We start from the raw sequence: 21,861 nt of genomic DNA on the forward strand, positions 1-21,861 counted from the left end.
ACCTTGCCTTTGGAACACTCTCTTCTGTGAGGCTTTCCTGACACCTACCTTACTTTCTTATGGTGCAAGGCTAAAACATTCCTTTCTACCAGGCTTCTAACGAAAGGGTTTTATCTTTTTGATGTTTTATGTTCTGCTTCTGGCCTGAGGATCATTTTATCTACATCATTTTAGACTGCTGCTGTTATGCCAAGGCTTGTTTTAATGGTGTTATCCTGTTTAATGGCTTGTTTTATTGTTTTATTATCTTAGTTGTAAGCCCTCTTAAGCAGGTCTCTGGAGAGATGGCATATACATTTTCTAAATAAAAATAAATTATTTTTTGGAAAATATAGATTAAATAAAAACAGGTTGCTTACCTGTAATTGATGATCTTCGAGTAGTCATCTGTGCAGTCACACCTATGGGATTATGCGCCTGCGCTGATCCGAATCGGTGATATGCAAAGCTCACAAAGGGATTGTCGCGCCTCCCTCCCAGGCACGTGCGGGAACCCCACTGCGCATGCCCAAGGAGGCGGGGCGCAGACATCCCGCCAGTTCCTTCTGACTGCTGTCATGTCATTAACCAGAGAATAATGAAGCGACAGCAGTGGGAAAGGACAGGCGGGTGGTGTGACCGGCATCGGAAGCGAGGGCACGGTGTTGACTTGTACCTGAGTGCTCAATATTGGCGCCGTCTGTGTCGGAACCTCAGACTGAATAGGCGATAGAGGATACTCCTCAGGTGGTTTGGAAACAGTTGCCGATGTTTTGGATCTTCGCTGTGGAGAGCGGGAATGATGCGACCTACAGTCCCAATCAGATTGTGGACGTGGCGTCATCCATGGCATCGACGTCGACATTGGGTACGACGAGAACCGAAGCGGCATGTATTGCCTATGGTCCCAATGAGGCAGAAAAGGAGGCTTCAGGTACGTTGGAGAATGTGGTCTCGACTCTCTCCTGGTTGAATAAGGAAATGTCGGTCTAGAGTGATGGGAATCTTCAGACCGATATCGCGACTCTCCATGTTGAGGGGAGCTGGATTGACATTCTCCACGCCTGGGGGAGCTGGAAGGATGATCCGTACATCCACGGGACCTGGATAGACGTTCTCCCCACCTTGGAGATCTGGCAGGATAGGGGGAAACATCCCTAGAACGACCTCCTGACCAAGATACTAACGACGGCGACCTATCTCGAGACCATCAGTCCGGGATCACCTGTAGCACCTCCACTTGCGACTTGGGGCGTGAAGTCACGGAAAGCTCTGAGACCGGGGGGGTTCAACTGTCGTACAGGGGAGTCCAGCAGCACAACTGGCGGAGGGACGATCAGCTCCGCTATTGGGAGGAATCACGACGTCGGGGTGCGCCCGCTGGAGAGGGGGTAATGCAGAGCCCGCATGTCTCCCAGTGCCACTCAGAGTGTGAGACTTATGCGCAGCTTTTTTGGGATCAGATTTCTTCACCTTCTCATGCTCCTTCTTTTTCTTCTTTTTTGCCGGTGTTGAGGCAGAAGAAGCGTCCTTAGGAGCCGAACACTTGGAAGGAGTACTCACAGCAGACGTCGACTTCGGACGAGCGGGTAAGGCCGATGTTGAGGACTCAGATATCATCGGAGGCGCCGGCGGTTTGGTATAGGTAGGATTTTCTGACGACATTTCCCCGGAAGGCAGGGGGCTCAGCGCGGATTCCCAAAGCGCCACTCGGAGTCTAGCAGCTCTATTCTTACGGGTTTGGTTTGAAAACTTGGCGCAGTGATGACAAGACTCCTGACAATGTCTCTCCCCAAGACACAGTGTGACTGTCCACCAGGGCACGTTTACCACCACAACTGGTACACCTTTTAAAGCAGCCACACTTCTTGGCCATAAAATAAAGCAAATTGGCCAGAAGTAAAAATAAGAAAAAAACAATTCCTCAGATGAGGCGAACGAAAAAATTTTTACCTCAGGAGGAGAAAAGGGGGGGGGCAGGAGGCCGTCTGAGGGAGCGGCACTCCTCAAAATAAGGGTTTTTTTGGATTTTAACAAAACAAGAAGAAAGACAAAGTCCAAACCCCCCCCAACTTTGAGAACGATCAAAAGGATCCCTCTGAGAGGAAAGAACGCTTCGTCACCAACCGGCAGAAAACAAACTGTTAACAGCGCGGTGGTCAGAAGAGAACTGGCGGAATGTCTGCACCCCGCCTCCTTGGGCATGCGCAGTGGGGTGCCTGGGAGGGAGGCGCGAAAATCCCTTTGTGAGCTTTGCATATCACCGATTCGGATCAGCGCAAGCACATAATCCCATAGGTGTGATGCACAGAGACCATGAAGAAGATCTATACACTTTTAGCAGTGGAAAAGAGCAAGAGTCCAGTAGCATCTTAAGACAAGCAACATTTGTGGCAGGGTATGAGCTTCTTCAGAGCAGTGACTCATGAAAGCTCATACTCTGTCATAAATTTTGTTCGTCTTTAAGGTGCTACTGGATTTCTGTTCTTTTAGACAAACACAGCTACCCATCTTGATCTATACACTTTTAAAACTCCATTTCATATCTCAGATCAGACTCTTGAAGTTGACTTTGTATATAAACTATGAGTTTTTTATGTGGGTGCAAGATTTCCACCCATAGAGCAAAAATTTCTCCCCCTCACCTCTAGTGACGGTCCAGTAACTCTCTCAAAATGCTGTTCCTGAAAGACAGGAGACACCCACCCCCAGTATTCAGGGAGCATTTTGGGCTGCCACAGGAAGGGAGAGGTGGAAAAGTCACACTGTAAAGTATTTTAAAAGCCTTTTAAAACATAACTTGTCACAATTTTGAGTCCTAGATATATGATGTCCCTCCCTCTAAAAGAGTGAGTTCCACATTTAGAGCTTTGTTTTGTTCGTTGTATGGCCTGAAGTCTGACCTTAGGAATACATGAAATTCTAATAAGTAGGCGTTTCAGTTCCATGCAAAGTTATTGCTTCCACACTGAGAAATTTACGCTCTAAAATAAAAATCCCAGTGAAATGAGAGAAGGTATTGTCAATACCTGATGGAGACACAGAGGCAGCACTCTTGAATCCATCTGCTCAAATTCTTCTGGAAGAAGGGAGAAGAGGGTCTGCAGAGTCTGTGTTGGGTCCTTTGGGGAACCGTTTGCAGGATTTGTTTTGTTTCCATCCTCCTCCTGCATGCAATCTATTGCTGCAACAGCAGTCTTCTTTTGCTTTGCCACTAAAGTGTTGGAAGAAAGAATATTTTTTTAAAACCTGAAATTTACTAGAAATGTTTAAATAATGCAACAGGAACCTGCAAGACGTTTATTTATTTATTTTTGCTTTGTTCTTTTCTGTAATGAGGGCCCAACAGCTTATAAAGCAGAAAAATACAATTTAGCCATATCTTGAGCTAGTCCTATAATTTGCGTTCTAGACAAGTTCGCCCATCCTGAAAAGAAATGTGTACCACTTTACACGAATATGTAGTATAACACAGTTGAAGATAAAGTATACATTACAGCAATGTTCTAAGGTTCCTCCTTTTTGCATTGCCCATAAAATAGTAGTGTAAGAATACCCAAGCTTTTTGCAACTTTCAGGCACTTAAGCTACTTGAAAACTACTTGCAACGTTCAGGCACTCCTTATTTCCTTCTCCCTTTCCGTGTAACTGGTATTAAAATAGAAAAGTTATGATATATCACTGAACAGGGTAAAGCAACACCAATTATATATTCCTTGGGCTTTATAAAGAAAATAAGTATGCAGTTTGTACATTACACCATTGTTGGTTATGGATGGAAGATTAGGGCCTTAAAATTTCTTGGTTTCAATAACTCCAGGTTCAACATTGTATAAACACCCCAGGCATTAAATGGCAATTTACAAGAACACACACAGTTTGAGAAATGCACCTCTTCGTATACCTTACCAAAGCTATTTTCTTTATTTACAAAACTTCAGGAATACAGTTTTGGTATTGAACTCCTGATTATACCCACAAATGGGAAAAAGAGTTCCACGAACCAACAGACTCCATATTTTGGTCCTTTATCTGAATAAATCTACCTTTTACTTCTCCACACATTAAGAGAAATGTGCTAGAAGTTCTACACAAGACAGTATTTGGGAAATGGCTTGTAAAATTCAAATAGCAAAAAAGTCTTCCATCTATTCAAGCACGGTACAACAGAATATGGAATATTATGGTAGCAGATAAAATTTCACTGCACTTAAAGGGAATGGAAAACCCTACCTGTAGCTCCAGTTTCCAGGATATGTGGCTCCCTTATTGCTATATCTCAAGTTAAATGTTGATTTAAGCAACAGCAAAGCCAAACTAAACCTTACATATACAATTTAAAAATAATGCAAACACTACCACAGTTTCCTCCCTATGCAGCTAAACTTTATTATGAAAAATTGTGTTATAACAATACTTAGTGGTTTTGCTTATGTAACAGATACATCTATTCAAATATTTTATTATATTTACATCTTTGTTTTACTAGATAAAGCAGTTATGTCAACTGACTTTGTTCACTTGTGACAGATCTGGTCAATATAACCAGTAATTATCCTGTTGAAATAAAATTTAAAAAGCGCTCTCCATTTTGTACCAAAGTAAGTTTGCTGCACTCTTCATCTGAATCAGCTCTAAGTATTTTGAGACTGTTATGCAAATACTAGTTCAGCTTGATCAATGCTATTCCAGGGCCAAAAGTGACAACAGCTAGAGTTTAGTTCAATAAATCATAGTTATATTTAGAGATGGAATAAAAAGATTATCTTCAAAAGAAGAGCCTTCTATTTATGGCAGTGTGTAACCTTTGCTACAATTCTGCCATGTCCAAATGCCATTCTTGCCTTCCGGAAGCCTTTGTTTCAAAGTGCTGTCATGCCTCAAAACCTCTCTTACATATTCCGAAACAAGTACACTAACTGAAAGTTCATTATTATGTGGTTTTACAAATTAAATTTGCATTTTAACACACACTTAGAATGAAAAATAAAACTTATTTGTTTCTAGGAAGTGTATTTCATTTTTATAGCAATGTTGATGCAAACCAGACAAATTTCTGCAACCATTTTCTCCAAAGTCAGTCTTGTGTGAATCAAAACAGCTTAGGCTAAGACAATTCCCAGGAATACTGGCTAAAACTCAGAGTTCATCAACACTTAACAGTGACCTGAGCCACTACCAGTATCATTGTCAACAAAAAGTCAATGTATAAAATAGTTCAAATTATTAATATTATAGAGAAAATCTACACACATGATTTCTTTGCCAGAGGGAAAATTTCTCCAATTATTATTTATAACTTGGAGGATTTTAGCTCAACTGAACCAGAGGAAATCCTGTGGATGTTATTACATTAGCAAAATTTACAGCAAAACACCAGAACGACCCTCATCTATTTTAGTGTCCCAGTCAAGAGCCTTATGGGCAATTTAACATTTAATCATACCAACGAATCTTTACAGAAGAGCATTCACTGGTATTGGCATTTGTTGGGAACTACATCAGGATCTGAGGAGAAGCCTGCTTACTTATAAAGAAGTGGACAGAATATTAAGAAGTAGATGGCTTGTAGAACACACACTTCCAGTCCCTATTCAGACAATAGAAAAGTGGGTTGTAAGCATTTAAAATCTATAAATAAATTATTATCAAAATGCTGCAGGCTAACAGGAGCTAAATTTCCACAAGGTAATTTCCCTTGTGGGAACAGCATCTATTCCAAGTTAACCTCCAGGATGGCTTTTTCATAGTCTGGTTGAAAACAAACAACACTGGTTAAGATGTTTGTAACCAGAAAAACACTGGAGAGCATGAGTGTTAAGAAACATACTGGAGAACGACCATTGGCTAATCACTGTGAAGGGTCCTTCTCCTCCGAGGCCTGGAGGACATCTTGTGGGTGATTCCCATCCATCACTTAGGGAGGCAGGATTAACTTCAACTATTTCCTGTTTCCTGTGATGGGAGTCGCCCTAGGCTCAGTTTTGGGACTCCTAAAGCAATCCAACTTCAGTAACACTGAATAAAAAACTCAAACAGTATAAGCAACAATATGCAAACTCGAAATTGAGCTCAGACTCAGAGATAGAACAGAAGAGATATGTACACAGAAAATAGTAGTATGACGACCTGGGAGGGCCAAGATGTCCTCCAAGCCTCAAAGGAGACAGACCCTTCACGGTGAGTAAACAATGGTCGTTCTCCCTCTGAGGTGGAGGCCATCTTGTGGGACCTCCAATAGCAGTGTCCCTTAAATTTGGGAGGGAAGGTCGTCATCAAGAGACAGGACATATTGTAACACCCATCTCCCAAATGCTGCGTTGGCAGAGTCGAAGACATTAATCTTATAGTGTCTAATGAATGTGGACAAGGAAGACCATGTAGCTGCCTTACACACTTCCTCCACCGACGCTCTACTGGAGAAAGCTGCATTAGTTGCTGCACTGCATAGAGAATGGGCAATGATCCCGTCCGGGACTTGTTGGTTCAGACTCTTGTAAGCCTCTGCAATGTACGATCTAATGGTACTACTTATGACATCTTCCTGCCCGTGTGTGTGGGTGAAATATTGACAAACATAGCCTCTGTTTTTCTGAATGAAGCTGTACTAAGAATATAACATTTAAGTGCCCTACGCACGTTCAGGGCAGTGTTCCCTCTAAGATGAGTTAGTATGAGCTAGCTCACAGTTTTTTAGCCTCCGGCTCACACATTTTTGTCTTAGCTCAGAAAGGATGGCTCCAGAGCAAACTAATTTATGCAGTAGCCCTATCGCTCACTCACAACTTTAATGCCAGTAGCTCACAAAGTAGAATTTTTGCTCACTAGACTCCACAGCTTAGAGGGAGCCCTGGTCCAGGGTATGCCAAGCCTTTTCTCTTGGGTGAGAAGGGTGCAGCACAAAGGATGGAAGGCGGATCTCTTGTGACCTATAAAATCTGGAACTGACCTTTGGGCAGAAGGTTGGATCTGTTCTCAATACCACCTTATCCTCATGGAATGTACAAAGTTCAGACTGAATGGAAAGCGCACCCAGTTCTGAGATTCTTCTGGCTAAGGTAATGGCTACTAAGAATAAGGTTTTCATCCGTAGAAACTTAATCGGAACATCCCTCAATGGCTCAAAGGGATGCTTGGTGAGGGCTGAAAGAACTGTGTTAAGTCTCCAAGTTGGAAACCTGTGGATTTGTGGTGGATCCTTGAGAGAAGCTCCCTGGAGAAATTGAACAATGTGGGGATGTTGAAACACCATCACACCTTGGATATGTGGTAGAACTGAAGCTGGAGCTGCCACCTATCTTTTGAGAGTGGGTGCCTTGAGACCGCTTGCCCTGCCGTCCTGTAGGAACTCTAGGAGTGAGCCGAGACTTGGGTGTAGCGGATCTACCATCTTCCGTCTAGCCCAACTCAAAAAAGGCTTTCCAAGTGTCATTGTAGATCCTCGAGGTAGAAGACTTTCTTGATGCCATTATTGTGTCAATGACAGAGTCCCTGTATCCTAGTTTTGCAAATCGGTCCCTCTCAACTTCCAGGAGGTCAAGCAAAACCAACCCGGGTTGGGGTGCCAGATTGGTCCCTGAAGTAGCATGTCCTCTGAGACTGGTAGTGTGAGGTGAGGGGACACCGCCATCTCCCAGAGCGACATGAACCATGGACAACATAGCTACTATGGCGCCACCACAATGACTTCTGCCCTCAGGAGTTGTATTTTTCAAAGAAGCTTGGGTAAAATTGGAATTGGGGGGAATGCGTAAAGCAGTCCCTTGGACCAAGGAGAGAGAAGAGCATCCGTGCTTTCCACCTTTGGGTGGAAGTATCTGGTGAAAAAACGTCTCAGTTGGCTATTTTGTGGGGTGGCGAAAAGGTCCACTTGTGGTATTTCCATCACCAATGTGATCATGTGGAAGAGTCTCTTGTGAAAGGACCACTTGCCTTCCTGGATGGTCTGATGGCTCAACCAGTCTGCTTGAAGACTGACGACTTCTTGTACATGTTCCGCCCTGATCGAAGCCAGGTTGCCTTCCATCCAGATCAATAGATGTATCACCTCCCTGTGCAGGGCCGGGGATCTGGAGCCCCCCTGTTTGTTGAGGTATGCCTTTGCGGCAATATTGTCCATTCGTATTAGGACATGGAGCCCTTTGATCTGAGGGGCAAAGTGAATGAGAGCTAGCTGTATGGCTCAAAACTCCAAGAAATTGATAGGTAGGAGTTTCTCGGTCTCAGACCATGTTTCCTGTACTGGTCTGTGTGACAACATGGCTCCCCAGCCCAATAGGCTGGCATCCGTGAAGATCTGTATCCGGTCCTGGATCCAGAATGTCTTGCCCTGTGTCAGGTTTCTTAGGACTGTCCACTATCGGAGGCTCGCTTTTACTTGAAGAGGCACCTTCAAAGATAGATCCATCTTGAGCACAATGGCGTTCTGAAAGCTGTAGTTGCTTGGAGTGGAAGCGGCCCCACTGAAGAGTGTCGAAGGCTGCCACCATCAGTCCCATCATCTTGGTAAGAATGGAGAGTGATGAGGACCGTGCCGGTATGATTTGTCTGGCCATGTCCTGTATCTTCCTTGCCTTCTTGTTTGGGAGGAAAAGACTTGTAGCTCGGGTGTCCATCACTACTCCCAGATGTTCCAGATGATGGGATAGAGAACTCTTCTGCAAGATCACTAGAAACTGAAGTCTCTTAGACATTGGATTGTCATGGCAGTGTCCTGTTGGGAATGGACTTTGGACGGAGAACGGATGAACACGTCATCCAAATATGGATGGATATGAATTGCTTGCTCTCGAAGACAGACAATCACATGAACAGTGAATACATGAGGGGCGGAGGAGAGGCCAAAGGGCAGGGCTCTGAACTGAAAGTAATCCCTGCCTACGCAGAACTGTAGGAATCTGCGATGACGAGGAAAGATCAGAACATGTACATATGCTTCCGTCAAGTCTGTGGAAGAGATAAATTCCTTCGGTTGTAATGATTCCGCTATGGACCAAAGAGTCTCCATACGAAAGTGTTTTGTCTCTACGTATCTGTTTAAGAACTTTAAATCTAAAATGGCCCTACAATCCCCGTTCTTTTTGGGGACTGTAAAAAAGATGGAATACATGCCTTCCATTTGCTCGCTTTCTGGAACAGGTTTTATGGCCTGTATTTCCAGAAGATGGTTTATTGCGGCTTTGGTTCTGTCCCTTTTGACTGGGTTTTTGTGTGTGGGAGAAGTCAGAAAGCGCTGAGGTGGTATTGAGTGGAATTCGATTCTGTAACTTTCTTTGATGATGTCTTTTGTCCAGGCATCTGGGTGGGAGTCGAGCTACGCTTGATGAAATAGGAGCAAGTGTCCCCCCACCGGAGGAATCAGATAGTCACACCTTCGGGGCCTTAGAATCTCTCTCCCCTCTGTCTTCTCTGTTACCGTATGCTCTCGGGAACCTGTTGTTGAAGCCCCTGCGATGAAAGGACTGCTTACTGTTGTTGCCCCAAGAAGGTCTTCTGTTATCCTGACGTGGTCTGGATGTGGCCTGGTACGGGCGAAAGGAAGAAGATGAAGAAAAAGTAGTCGTCCTCTTGTCTCCAAGGTGCACATACTTGGGTAGAGCCTTCTTTTTATCGCAGGTTTCCACTAATATCTTTTCCAGTGGTTAACCAAATAGCTTGCCCCCTGGAATGGTTACGCTGAGACAATCACTTTGGACTGGTAGATTGCCGGCCAGGAACGCAGCCAGACCAGACGCCTGGCAGCAGCGGCTGAAGCCATGGCTCTAGAGGTCAACACCATAGTGTCCAAGGTGGCATCAGCAGTAAAGGAGATTGTTTTTAGAACTCTGTTGGCGCCCTCAAGCAGTCTACTGTTATTTTCGGGTAGCAACTGGATTAATTTTTGCATCCAGACAATGGACGCCCTTGACACTGTAGATGCAGCTGAGGATGCCTTAAGGCAAAGTCAAACCTCTTATCCAGACTATTTTGCAGGTTGCCATGACTGTCCTCTGAGAGCAACCCAGATGATTGTAAGGCAGCTACTGGAGCATCTATCACTGGGATCTGCAAGAGATCTGAAGTGGATGAAGTTACAGGGTACAATCTCTTAACAAGACCTGGAATGGACTTGCTGGACAGTGGTTTTTCCCACTCTGCTTTAACCTTTCGCATATAAAAGTTGGGAAAGAGAAAGGCTTTCTCTGATATGTCATCTGGGGAAAGAATTCATCAGTAATCTCTGACCCCTCTTGTTGCTTGTGATCATCAGGACGCTTGATCCCTGCCTTTTGTAGATTTTGAATCTTAAGAGCAGAGACAGTCTTAGAGAGCAAATAATGGAGGTCCTTGGTTTTAAAGAACCTAAAGGACTGCTCAGAAGCAACAGGAGCCTTTTCCTCTTCCTCTTTGTGTGAAGAGAACTCCCCCTCCTCCTTTTCACTAAATACAATAGAGGCATCTTTCCCCCTCCCCTGCTGGAAATCAGGGAGATAAGAGTCTCTGGGAAAGCCTTTCTGGGCTGCCTTGGTGGGACAGGTCCTCCCTTTCTTATGCCTATGAGGAGAGGGGGAGGGAGAGGAGGAGGAAGATCTGGAACGGGTAGAGCAGCCCCCCAATTTACAAAAATTGGATATTTCTTCCCTCATGGCCCTCCTGAAAAAAGGCCATCGCTCTGGGGGACAGGAGAGCAGATTTGGAGCCACCTACATTACCACTCTGTGAGGTGCCGTCTTCTTCTTCCCCTTGGGCAGCATTGGCGGAATCACCTGCTGCATGGTCGGACCTGCTATGACCAGAATTCCCAGGTTGCTCCCTGTCTGGGGTTAGGTCCTGCTGGCTGTTCCTGGCGTCCAAAATGGCCGGCATCGCTGTTTGCGCGAGCTCCGAGTGTTCGTGGCTATGGGAGTTTTTGTTGCGTTTCGCGTTGCTGTCCCCCGTCGATTTGGGGGCTTTCACCTCCGCGGCTCTCTTCCGCACTGCTCTCTCTCTCACAGGACAAAAGAAAGCCGTCGCTGTCTTCCCGGAGCACCATTGCCGCTTTTAGAGGTGGCTGTAGCCGTCGGAGAGCGGGTCGATCGTTCAGAAGAGGCAAAGAAAGAGTAAAGCCAAGATTTTTTAAAAAAATTATTATTATTATTTGAGAGATGAGAAGTTGAATAGAATGGATTAATAGTAAGAAAAAGAATGAGAGTAAAAGTATAGGAAATAGTGAACTAGAATAGAGAACAAAAGTGAAAGTTAGGCAAAGCCTACTTCTAGCTGCTCTCCCTACTGAGGCAGGAAAGAAACTGAGCCTTGGGCGACTCCCATCACAGAAAGCAGAAAACAGGAAATAGTTGAAGTTAATCTTGCCTCTCTAAATGAAAAAAAATTTTTTTTGAATATATGTCAAGTTTGTATTTTGGATTGTGACCACTGAGGAAGGCCCCTAGGGGCCGAAACGCATTTGGTTCAGTTGCACAGCACTAACCCATCTATGTATGAGTGTTGAGAAGTTTTTTATGTCTGAATGTGAATATTTTTAATGGGTCTAAGTTTTTAAAAAATGTGTACACCTGAATAAATTTTGTACCTGTATTATTTTCAGTGTCAGCTTAACCCTTGTGGATTCATACCAAACTCACTCTAGCCATCAAAGCTCCCATTTCATCCTCTGAAACTCCAAGGTATATCAGGGTGCTAATTTGGTGTGGGAGCAAAGAGGGCACTGGGGGGTGATTCTGTCAATGGCTTCAGAAAGACAGCTATGCCAGTCTTCTAACAGTTCATCCAACCAGTCACCAGGGGGCATTGGGTCCTGTAGAGCATTCTGGAAACCAACTGGATCCATCAGTCTCGATGGTCTCTGAAACTGTGGCTACTGCAGGACTGTCATTTTTGTCACTTGTTCGTCCCTATTGCTTCAGGGTTCCCCCCCCCCCAATGTTTTTTGCTCTCTAGTAGTCCCAGAGGGAGCAAAACACATGTGGAAAGCCCCCCCCCCCAAAGCAATAGGGACAAATGAGTGATAAAAATGACAGTGTGGAAATGATTTAAGTAACTCAAGGGCCCAGCTGAACTAAAACTTATGCAGTGCCCCTTTATATACTCTGTGTTAAACCCTCAACCCCCCCCCCCCCCCCCGCATCACTAACAGATGTCAAGAGCCAAATTATAATCACTTGTGTGGGCTTAAATAAAGGAACTTTGGTTGAGCCATAGTGCAATCAGGATCTGCAGGTTCCTCACGCTTGGTCAGGAGGCAGAGAATCCTGACCAGACTCACCCGTTTTAGCACGCTTCAGTGCTGTTTTATCCCTCCTTGCATGACCAGAAGGCAGAAAGCAGGAAGTCAGCCCATCAGCCATTTTTTTAGAAGTTTGCCCTTAGGAGCATGCCCAGAAGCACTCAGCATGCTGGGATATGGAGTTCATGGGGCTGTCGGCCATTTTCTGTTAAAATGAAGTCCACAGAGCAATAGCACAAGTGCTGAAGAGACTGCTGGGAAATGGAGTCCACTACCATCCTCCCTCTAATCTTTTCCGTTTACCCCTTCCCCAAACAATATTAAAAAGCTGCAGAAAAAGGGGTGTCTTTCTTTAAGAGTTTTTCAAAAGAAAATGAGGTTTTGAGCAGCTCCCCCCCGGGGGGGAGAGGTGCATATATACAGTCATGCAATCCTCGCTAACTGGGGGGGTGGGGGTGGCGGCCAGAAAGCAAGAGCTCAGTGAGACCTGCCTGACTGCGCAACAGAGTGACTAGACTATAGGAAATCCATTTTTGAAGCGGCTCAGACCAACAGGACCAGACTTTATCAGGTATCAAAAACACACGGGGCAAGGGGAGGGGGGACTCAGGCACAACAGACAGATGTTGCTGTCTGATCATGCACTTTAAATCCAAAAGGGAACACAAAGGGGAACGGATCAAATTGCCCGTGTGAACGCAGCCTTAGTGACTGCATAGCTCTCTCGCTCATAAGGCTTGGATGCTTCTCTGAGCTTCACCTAGTGGGCTATATCATGAAACACAAGTCTTGCAGGGAACTCTTTAGGGGCTTTTGTACAGTGACCAAGTCCAGGATGTGAACGAAACAGAAAACGTTTTGAAATATCACTTGAGAGAGGTTCTCTTTTTCACTAAGTAATTAGTTCTCAGAGCTTGAAAGCAAAACACATTTTATGAATGTATTTTGTCTAGCTGTTCAACAAATGGTTCTCCTTCACTGAGCAAACACATCTTAAAACAGAACTCATAAATATTTGGCTCAGCCAGATACTTCCATATTCACTAAGAAAACTTGAGATGCCAGGGTGGGGAGAAAAGAGCTTTTTAAAAACATTTTTGGAAAACACTTACTTTTTAGATATTAAAAACCCAATCCTACCTATGAAGATGTCACATCATGCATCACTAGAAACATTTAAATATTTTGTAGTATCTAGAATTGCTAGTGGCAGGATATGTATTATCTATCATGTGAAATGAAAAACTATTGGTTTTTTAGGTTTAATCTGTACTCTTTGTATATTAAAGGCAGAGGTCATTTCGGGGGGATCGCGGGGGATCGCAGTTCCCCTGGGTGAGGTACGGGGGGCAGGGAACATGACGAAGCCCCGCCCCCTGCTTCCGGCCGCCCCACTTCCGGCCCTCATTCAGCCAGGAGGAGGCAGGAGAAAAGTGAGGGTAAGTTGCTTCCTCCCTGCCTCTCCCCACCCCTGCCTGCCTGGGGCCAGGGAGGGCCTTCGCAGGGCTTCCTTGCACTCCCGCCAGCCTTGCAGGTCCACCGCCGGGCCCCTCATGGGGCTCGGCAGTGGAGCTGCAAGGCCGCCACCGGCGGCCGGGACCGTTGGGGGCGGGGTGTGTGGCCTTATGACACACTTCTGGCGATGTCAGGGGGTGTGGCCTTATGACACTTCTGGCGATGTCAGGGGGTGTGGCATATGCTAATGAGTTATGCTAATGAGTTCCCCTAGCTCTTTTTCTACGAAACAACCCCTGATTAAAGGTAAAGGTTCCCTTGCTCGAAAGCCAGTCGAATCCGACTCTAGGGTTGCGGCGCTAATCTCCGTTTCAAAGCTGAAGAGCCAACGCTGTCTGAAGACATTTACGTGGTCATGTGGCCGGCCTGACTAAACACCAAGGTGCACGGAACGCTGTTACCTTCCCACTGAAGTGGTACCTATTTATCTACTTGCAATTTCCTGCTTTCGAACTGCTAGGTTGGCAGGAGCTGGAACTAGAGACAGGAGCTCACTCCGTCATGCGGCACCCGGGTCTCGAACTGCTGAACTACCGATCTTCCACAGCCTGCAGTTCAGCGTCTTAACCACTTGAGCCGCCGTATATTAGAACTCTATATTTTGCTTAGTTGGAAGAATGCATTTTTAAGACACTCAGATCTGACGAGTGCTTTCAGAGATCGTATTTAGCCTGTTGTAAAGCAGAAGCAACCATGCCTGATATGCCTTACAGTGAATGGGAATGACACTGACCAAATCTGGCATCTACAAGTGCTTCCAATATGAATATTTTTATATATTCAATATAATAGCATGACAGTTTCATGCATGTACACTCTTTGCTTGTAGCCAGAAGAGGGATTGTACCAGCTGAACCCATTCCAGGCATCTGTACATAAGACAGATGTCTCTAAAGAGCTTTATGGTCTAAACTTTGTGCATGTATCAGGGCCTTGCTTTCTGGAGCACTGCGGCATACACAATGATACAGACAGGGTTCCATGCAGATATTGATTTGGATGAGGTGTTGGACAACCATTAGATCTGGGCCTCCCCTGTGATGTGGAGATGTGTTTAGTGATTAGACATGTAGAAACTCTGCCAAATGAGTTGTCCACCGCAGCATAGTCTACAGGGCCGATTATTCAACCATATGATGCCCTAGATTGTTTTAATTTAGATTGTTTTAATTTTCCTTTATCAATATCACAAGACACTATAGAAAAGTCCTTCCCACTTCAATGTCTGGCTAATTTATACTGTGCAAACACTGCCCTGCCTTAACATGCTTACATAACTCAAAACAAACCTGACCTACCTTTTTGTGTAATGGTGTGACATACTGTTTATTAGCCCTGCAGATAGTAATGCATTTATTACAGGAAGGTCATGAACTTTATGCCAGTAGTTTTCCCAACTGGGTTGCTTGCTGTCTGATGAATCATTTAGGACATGCAAATAAAAGTCATGAGATGGCCAAGGCAGCAAAAAAGCTGCTAATATGTCTAGCAAACAACATATTTTATATACCTAATAAACCTGGTATGTTCACTATCAACGTGGCAGTGAAACCCAAAGACAATTAGGGTTTTTTGTATACTTGGGGAATTTCTCAAGTGTACAGAAAAACATTCATTTGCAAGTTATGAAAGAAAAAAACCCTGCCCCATACAAGAGTGGCCACATCAAAATGGTGCATGCCCACTGCCTTCCAGAAGGCACAGAATGTTTTGGGCTCTTAACTGTCAGCTGAAGAGAAGGACATTGAAATGAGGAGGGCGGATGGGGTGGGGGATTAGCTTGACTGAACCCATACATAATTTCGGGAAGATGTATACTTTAGGAGGCACATCCCCTGACCCTGACCCCTTCCCCACTAGTCCAGAATGGTATACAGTCCTAAAGGCTCTAATAGCCTTGAACCCAAGAGTTGTGAGGGGATTAAAATGTATAGAAATGCATTCTTCCTGAAATCCTAAGAGATTATACCATGCCCCCTGCAGCTGTGATGGGGCAGAGCCCCTATAAAATTTTAGTATCTTGAAACTGAGGCGGGGCCAGGGGTGATATTAGGCTCAGGAGATGCATTCATTCGCAAAAAAAACAAACGAAGCCCACTAACCCCTTAAGAGAGAGAAAAATATCCCCTGCCTGAGCTGTATTCATGTCCAAATTAACAGGTTCCGGGTCAATTAGTCCTAAAGCTTAGCAATCAGTACATGGTGGTCAAGACCTCAGCAGTCTCATATACCCTTGGCCTCCTCCGGCTTCAACTAACAGAACCGAAATGCTTCTGGTAAATGTTTATTCAGTGCACAAAAAGTACTGGGTTTTTCCAAGTGTTATTAAATTAGGCAACAACTTTCTACAGTTCATTTTCACACTGTAAGTTTTTTCCCAGCTGACCCAGAATAAATATTGGGATATTTTAGCAGGTTAAACAAATGTAACTACACAATAAATGTCTTGCATATCAAACTACAAGTTAGGAGATAACTTTACTTCTTCTGCAGCAGACACCTACATTTCTTTTTTTTAAATATAGGAAAACAGAAACCCCATAAACCATGTTTCAGTTGCCCCCCCGAGCATTAGAGATAGAAAAAAATAACAGTTTAATGCAGAGGTGTTGAACTCATTCGTTATGAGGGCCAGATCTCACATTTTTATCACTTTGCTGGGACGGACCATGTCTGCCATAAAATGCAACATGAGGTACCAGAGATTTAAACTTTATAAAGATGCTTTCAGATGCCAAATGGCAGTAGGCTTCATTGGATTAGGTGTGATATGCAGAAAGATAGTAGGTGTGGAGATACCATCACTGGTAATGAAATAGGGAACCTATGTCTCAGTTTGGTCCAGGAGGATTCAGTCCAGAAGGATGCAAAGAATAAATGGACATAATAACTCTGAAGAAGTGAGCACTGACTCACAAAAGCTCATACCTTGCCACAAATTTTGCTACTGGACTTACTCTTTCTACAGCTATAAGAAACTACAACATTCAAAAACCAACAGGGGGACATTTTAACCTTCCAGGGCATTAAGTTGCTGACCTAAGGTGGCGGTCACACGCGCAAGATAAACCAGGGGGGAAGCAAGGCTACTCCCTCCAGAGGAATTTGATCCGCAGTTGTGCGATCACATAGTCCTTTGAAGCTGCGGGGGCAGCCCGCCACTGTCTGATCAGACGCAACCACGGGTGAGTCGGGTGTGGTTTTTTGCTGTTTGCTTCTAATTTGCTTAAACAGGGAATTGATTAATCGCATCTCAGCACGGAGGGCTCCCTATGGAGTGTGCAATGATGCGCATACCAAGAAGGGGGGGGGAGAAACAATGGCACGGAGTCAGGATGACCTGATCAGGCCATCCCGATGCCATGAGAGTGCGCGGGAGCGATCAGACAGGGGAAAGTCCGTCCATGGCCCATAGCAACCCATTTGCTACCGGACTTTCCCTGGTGTCTTTTTACTCTGCTTCTGCGGCGGAGCAAAATGGGTTGCTGAAAGGTGCGGGGCACTTCCCAGATGTTTGTGTCTGATCACGCCCTTTAAATCTGCCCGGCATTCGGGCCTATGGCGTGGCTAATTGTGCATGTGATCGCACCCTAAGAATAGTAGTTCTCCTACAAAGGAATTTCAAAGGAAGATTAGAAAGAGAGACTCATGAACTGCAACTGATAATGAAGCTCAATGCATCCTCCCAGGCAGAATTGAAACCTAGGTTTCTTATCTCATTACCAATAGCTGCTGTTGTTATTTGGCATCTGAAATCACTTCACTCTCCAAGATATGACAAATGGACTCACATTCTAGCTGTATCTGGAGTGAGCAGTGACTCATGAAAGCTCATGCCCTGCCACAAATTTTGTTAGTCATTAAGGTGCTTGAGGGGGTGCTTCTAATGTCCTGGCCCCACTGATGAGCCTCCTGATGGCACCTGGTATTTCTGGCCACTGTGTGACACAGAGTGTTGGACTGGATGGGCCTTTGGCCTGATCCAACATTGGTGTCTCTTTTGTTCTTATGTACTAGACTCTTGCTCCCTTCCACTAATAAAGATTGCAAGCTGTACTATTAGGTTTTTTTTTTCATCTGTTAGAACTGGAAAGGGGGATCTCTCCAAGTGAAATAATGTGTTGCTTTCAGACTGAACAAAATCCACTCACTGCTAGTGATGATAATAAAAAGTTTAAAAAGCAGGGGGGTTAATGTGAAGAAAGGCATCCAGTGAGGTGGGAGAGGAGAGAGACCATGTGTTGAACTGGAATATGTGGAACTATAAATGTATTTTAAATACTTAGCCATCTACCTCCAGTAATTAAACCATGGAATCTAATCCAACTGTTGTAATTCCTAACCAGGGTCTTTCTGAAAGAAAATCCCAGATAGGCAAAGAAAAACCTAATCTTAAAAAAAAACAAAAAACTTTTCAGAATAAGACCAAAATAATTTCCCCTTAATTCCCATTATTCCAGATGCATCTCCTTTCTGCCCCCTTCCTTTTCTAACACTAGTGTGTGTGTGTGTGTGTGTGTGAGATCAAGAGCAGGCTTGTCAGAAGAATCTCTCTCTCTCTCTCTTTCCTCCCCTCCTCCTCTCAGTATGCATGCATAGGAAAGTTTATACCTGGAATAAAACTTTGTTGGTCTTGAAGGTGCCATGGGACTCCCTCTCCAAATGAGGGAAGATAGGCTAGGCAATGCAGCAGCAGCCCCCGAGGAGGAAGCAGGAGGGAGCTTTTCTCTGTGTGCGCACATGCACTCTCTTTTCCCTCCCCCCTTGCTTCCTCCCTAAAGAAGGAAGAGAGCCTAGGCATTGCAGCAGCAGCCCCAGAGGAGGAAGCAGAAGGGGCCTTTTCTTTGTTGCGTGCATGTGTGCTTTCTTTTTCCTCCCCCCTCGCTTCCCTAAAGGAGGAAGAGAGCCTAGGCATTGCAGCAGCAGCCCCGGAGGAGGAAGCAGGAGGAAGCTTTTTTCTGCTGCGCGCACATGCAGTCTCTTTTTCCTTCCCCCTCACTTTCCTAAGGAGGAAAAGAGGCTTTGGCGACGCAGCTGCAGTAATGGCCAGGAGATGCAAACACTTGCTCGTGGGCCATATACCAGCTCTGAAGAGTCAGATCTGGCCCGTGGGCTGCATGCTTTACAGCCTTGGGTTAATGTCTCAACCCTGAAAGCTCAGTTCGATAATTTAAGGAACTTGTTGTTTAATTAGGGCGCACAAGACACTGGGAAACAAAAATACAATGCATGACTTACTCATGTTTTCACAGCACATACATTTTCATGTTCTTCCTATAGTTACAGGTAATAATCCCACCTAATTGGTTTGCAAAGATGAATGAATGCTATGAAGTAAATAATTAGACCTACTGATGCTTAGCAAAGAGTAGAACCCAGCTGCTAAACCTCACTATTGTACTGCATTATTCACAGAAGTGGAAAGAATACCATAGAGGAACGGACAGCTTATGCAGAAAGATGTGACATACATTTCAGGAAACTACTACGAAAGGAGCAGGATCTTCTCTATAGCAACGCACCAACTGTAGTTTCTTCAGTCTGTAGGTCATTAAGGTTTATGTGTCAGGTGAAAACTTGGTTATCTGCCCCCATGTTTGGTCACGTTCATTCCCTCAGCCATCCCCACCTGTACCTGCTGCTATTCTGAAAGGTATACACACACTAGCTTTAATACCAATTTTAATGCTGTTTTTGTTCCATTTGTACCTTATGTCTGATACTTAAGACAGAGTTGACTTTTAATGAATTATTATATGTTTCAATCTGGGGATAAATTAACTTGTGCGTTTTAATGGGAGAGAGTTTATAAACGTTGAACATAAATAAATTGGGTATATTTCCGTTATTAAATTCTTCAGTTTAGTATGCTTAAAAATATATTAAAATAAAACCTCAGACACTAATTGTTAATGTTTTGGGGAAAAAGCAGAATGTGAATGATGTAGAACTTTAATGTCCACCTTTCCGTCAAGTGGTGGTGGTTTTTAATGGAGCAGTCTGAATGCCAAAGGTAAAAACAGCAAAGATCAAGAGTCCAGGAGCAACTTAAAGGCTAATAAACTTTGTGGCAGGGGATGAGCTTTCGTGAGTCACTGCTTATTTCTTCAGAGGTAAAAATGTCATGAATGAAACCTGGCTGGATGATTCTGACACTGTTATTATGTCTCAAGTAACCCAAGCTGTGCCTGCAGTCCATCAACCCTGCACTGGGGGATGGAAATGGTAGTTATTCTCCCCCAACTCTCTCTTGAAACATATTTCTGTGCAGTCTGTTTCCAGCTTCATGTGTATATTATGTTGGGTTCCAGAGATGGACTAGATATCCTGCTCTTGTACCACCCATCCATCTAGCTCACTGGTATGTGCCCTATCCAAACTAGCTGCCGGTACTCAATTATATGATAGAAGCGTCTGAAGTACTTTCTGGTCTTTTTTCTATGAATAGTTGGCTTGGCACCCAAGTGACATTAACAGGATCCTAAAACCACCACTTGTATATTGCTGAAAATTATCAACACATTCCTATCAGTCCCTAAGCCTCTGAAAGAGGTCCATAATCCACACATTGTTGCAGAAACTCTCTTAGCCAATTACAGGCCATTTTCTAATGTACCTTTCTTAAGGAAAGGGATTAAAGGGATGCTATAGTAATTCCAAGGTTCCTATATGACCCATCTGCCCCTGACCCTAGTTATGGGACAGAGAAAGCTCTGGTTGCTCTGGTTGATGATCTCTACCTGCAGACCAATAAAGGGAATGATTCCCTTTACAGTTCTGCTTGATCTTTTAGTTGCCTTTGATAAGGTCAACCACAGCAACTGGAGACTGAAGTAGTGATTAAAGGATGTTACTAAAATGCTTTAGGCCTTTTAAAAACCTTTGATCAGAAATTTGCAGAGATGATGAAGCCACAACATGGAACAATTTGTGGGGTTCCACAGGCTTCAGCATTATTACCCTACTTTTCAATGAATACGTAAGACCTTTGAGATAGTCTACATCTTTGAAGTTGGGAGTCATCAAAACGTTGATTCAAATAGATTTATTTAAATACAACTCTAGAAGCTGCCATCTACCACAGGTACCAGGCAGTGGGCTAGGAGAAAGTGGCTGAGGGACAATGGAATGAAACGGGACCCAAGTAAGGTGGAGACCACTCCTGTTCTGAGATCATTGTGGAACACCCCCTCAGAGGGTGCTAGGGAGACCACCATAAATCTGGCCTTCAGAAACAGATGTAAGACAAAGTTGTTTAGGAGGACTCAGAGGAATGATGTATAGCAGCAGTTCTGTTTTAGTCATGGCTCTTATTTGATTGTTTTAAACTTTTTTGATTAGCCATTTTAGCTGAATTTTTCTTGGGACAAAAGGAGGATACAAATAGCTGAAATAAGCAAATGAAATCCTGAGTACTCTTCCTGACAGCCTAAGCCCCAAGCTAGGACACACACTACAACATACCAGATTCGACTAGTTATGATGAGAGAATATAAACAAACATATACCCAGAAAACCAGTTAAGAAAACATAGATTTTTAGAGAGTCAAACCCAAGTTACTTATTTGCAGCATCTGCCTCTAAGGTAACAAAGCTATTTTACTACATTTGTAATTGTGGTAGTAATTGCTGTAAAAAAGGGATTATACAATGTTTAATGTGCAAGTGTTCAAATCTGTGCTTTTTCCTCCAATGACTAGTATACTGAATATGACAGTGATCCCTCCTTAGTCATGCTTTTATTACTGCTGGCTCCTTTCTTCCAATGGAGGCGATGGCTAATTCTCCTCTTTTCCTATCCTTCCCCCTCCTGCTATTTGCCAAGCAGCAGGCTGCTTTTCTTTCTCACTACTCTCAGCTGTCTTCAGAGACAGGCAAGGGCGTAGACTTTCCAATTTCCCGGGGGGGGCTGGGGCTGGGCCAGAGGCATTGCTAAGTCATTAAAAGAACTGGGACCCAATGACATCATAGGGAGGAGCTAGTGACATCACAAGCCATGGTCACTATCTATGGAGGTGGACCCATGTGGGATTTAGGGATGGGCTCCCCAGAAATTTAGGGGGGCCTGGGAACCGCCCTAGCAATGTCCCTGGGCTGGGCTAACCCCAGGAACAGTTGCCTTCTTAGCACACTGCTTAGAAACTCCACCTTAAAATGCAGAC

The 21,861-nt window shown here is 44.3% G+C and overlaps 1 protein-coding gene across 1 annotated transcript in view; it reads right to left on the bottom strand.

Moving 5' to 3' along the window:
* The window catches only part of CNST (consortin, connexin sorting protein), a 65,260-nt gene that overhangs the window by 39,470 nt on the left and 3,929 nt on the right, over positions 1 to 21,861 (bottom strand). Inside the window, exon 2 of the mRNA XM_015408447.1 lies at positions 3,009 to 3,193. Coding sequence (XP_015263933.1) covers positions 3,009 to 3,193 — 185 coding nt within the window. The remainder of the gene's footprint in view (positions 1 to 3,008; positions 3,194 to 21,861) is intronic.

The sequence above is a fragment of the Gekko japonicus genome, unplaced genomic scaffold, assembly GCF_001447785.1.
Source record: "Gekko japonicus isolate JY-2015 unplaced genomic scaffold, Gekko_japonicus_V1.1 scaffold897, whole genome shotgun sequence".
Taxonomy (NCBI): Eukaryota; Metazoa; Chordata; class Lepidosauria; order Squamata; family Gekkonidae; genus Gekko; species Gekko japonicus.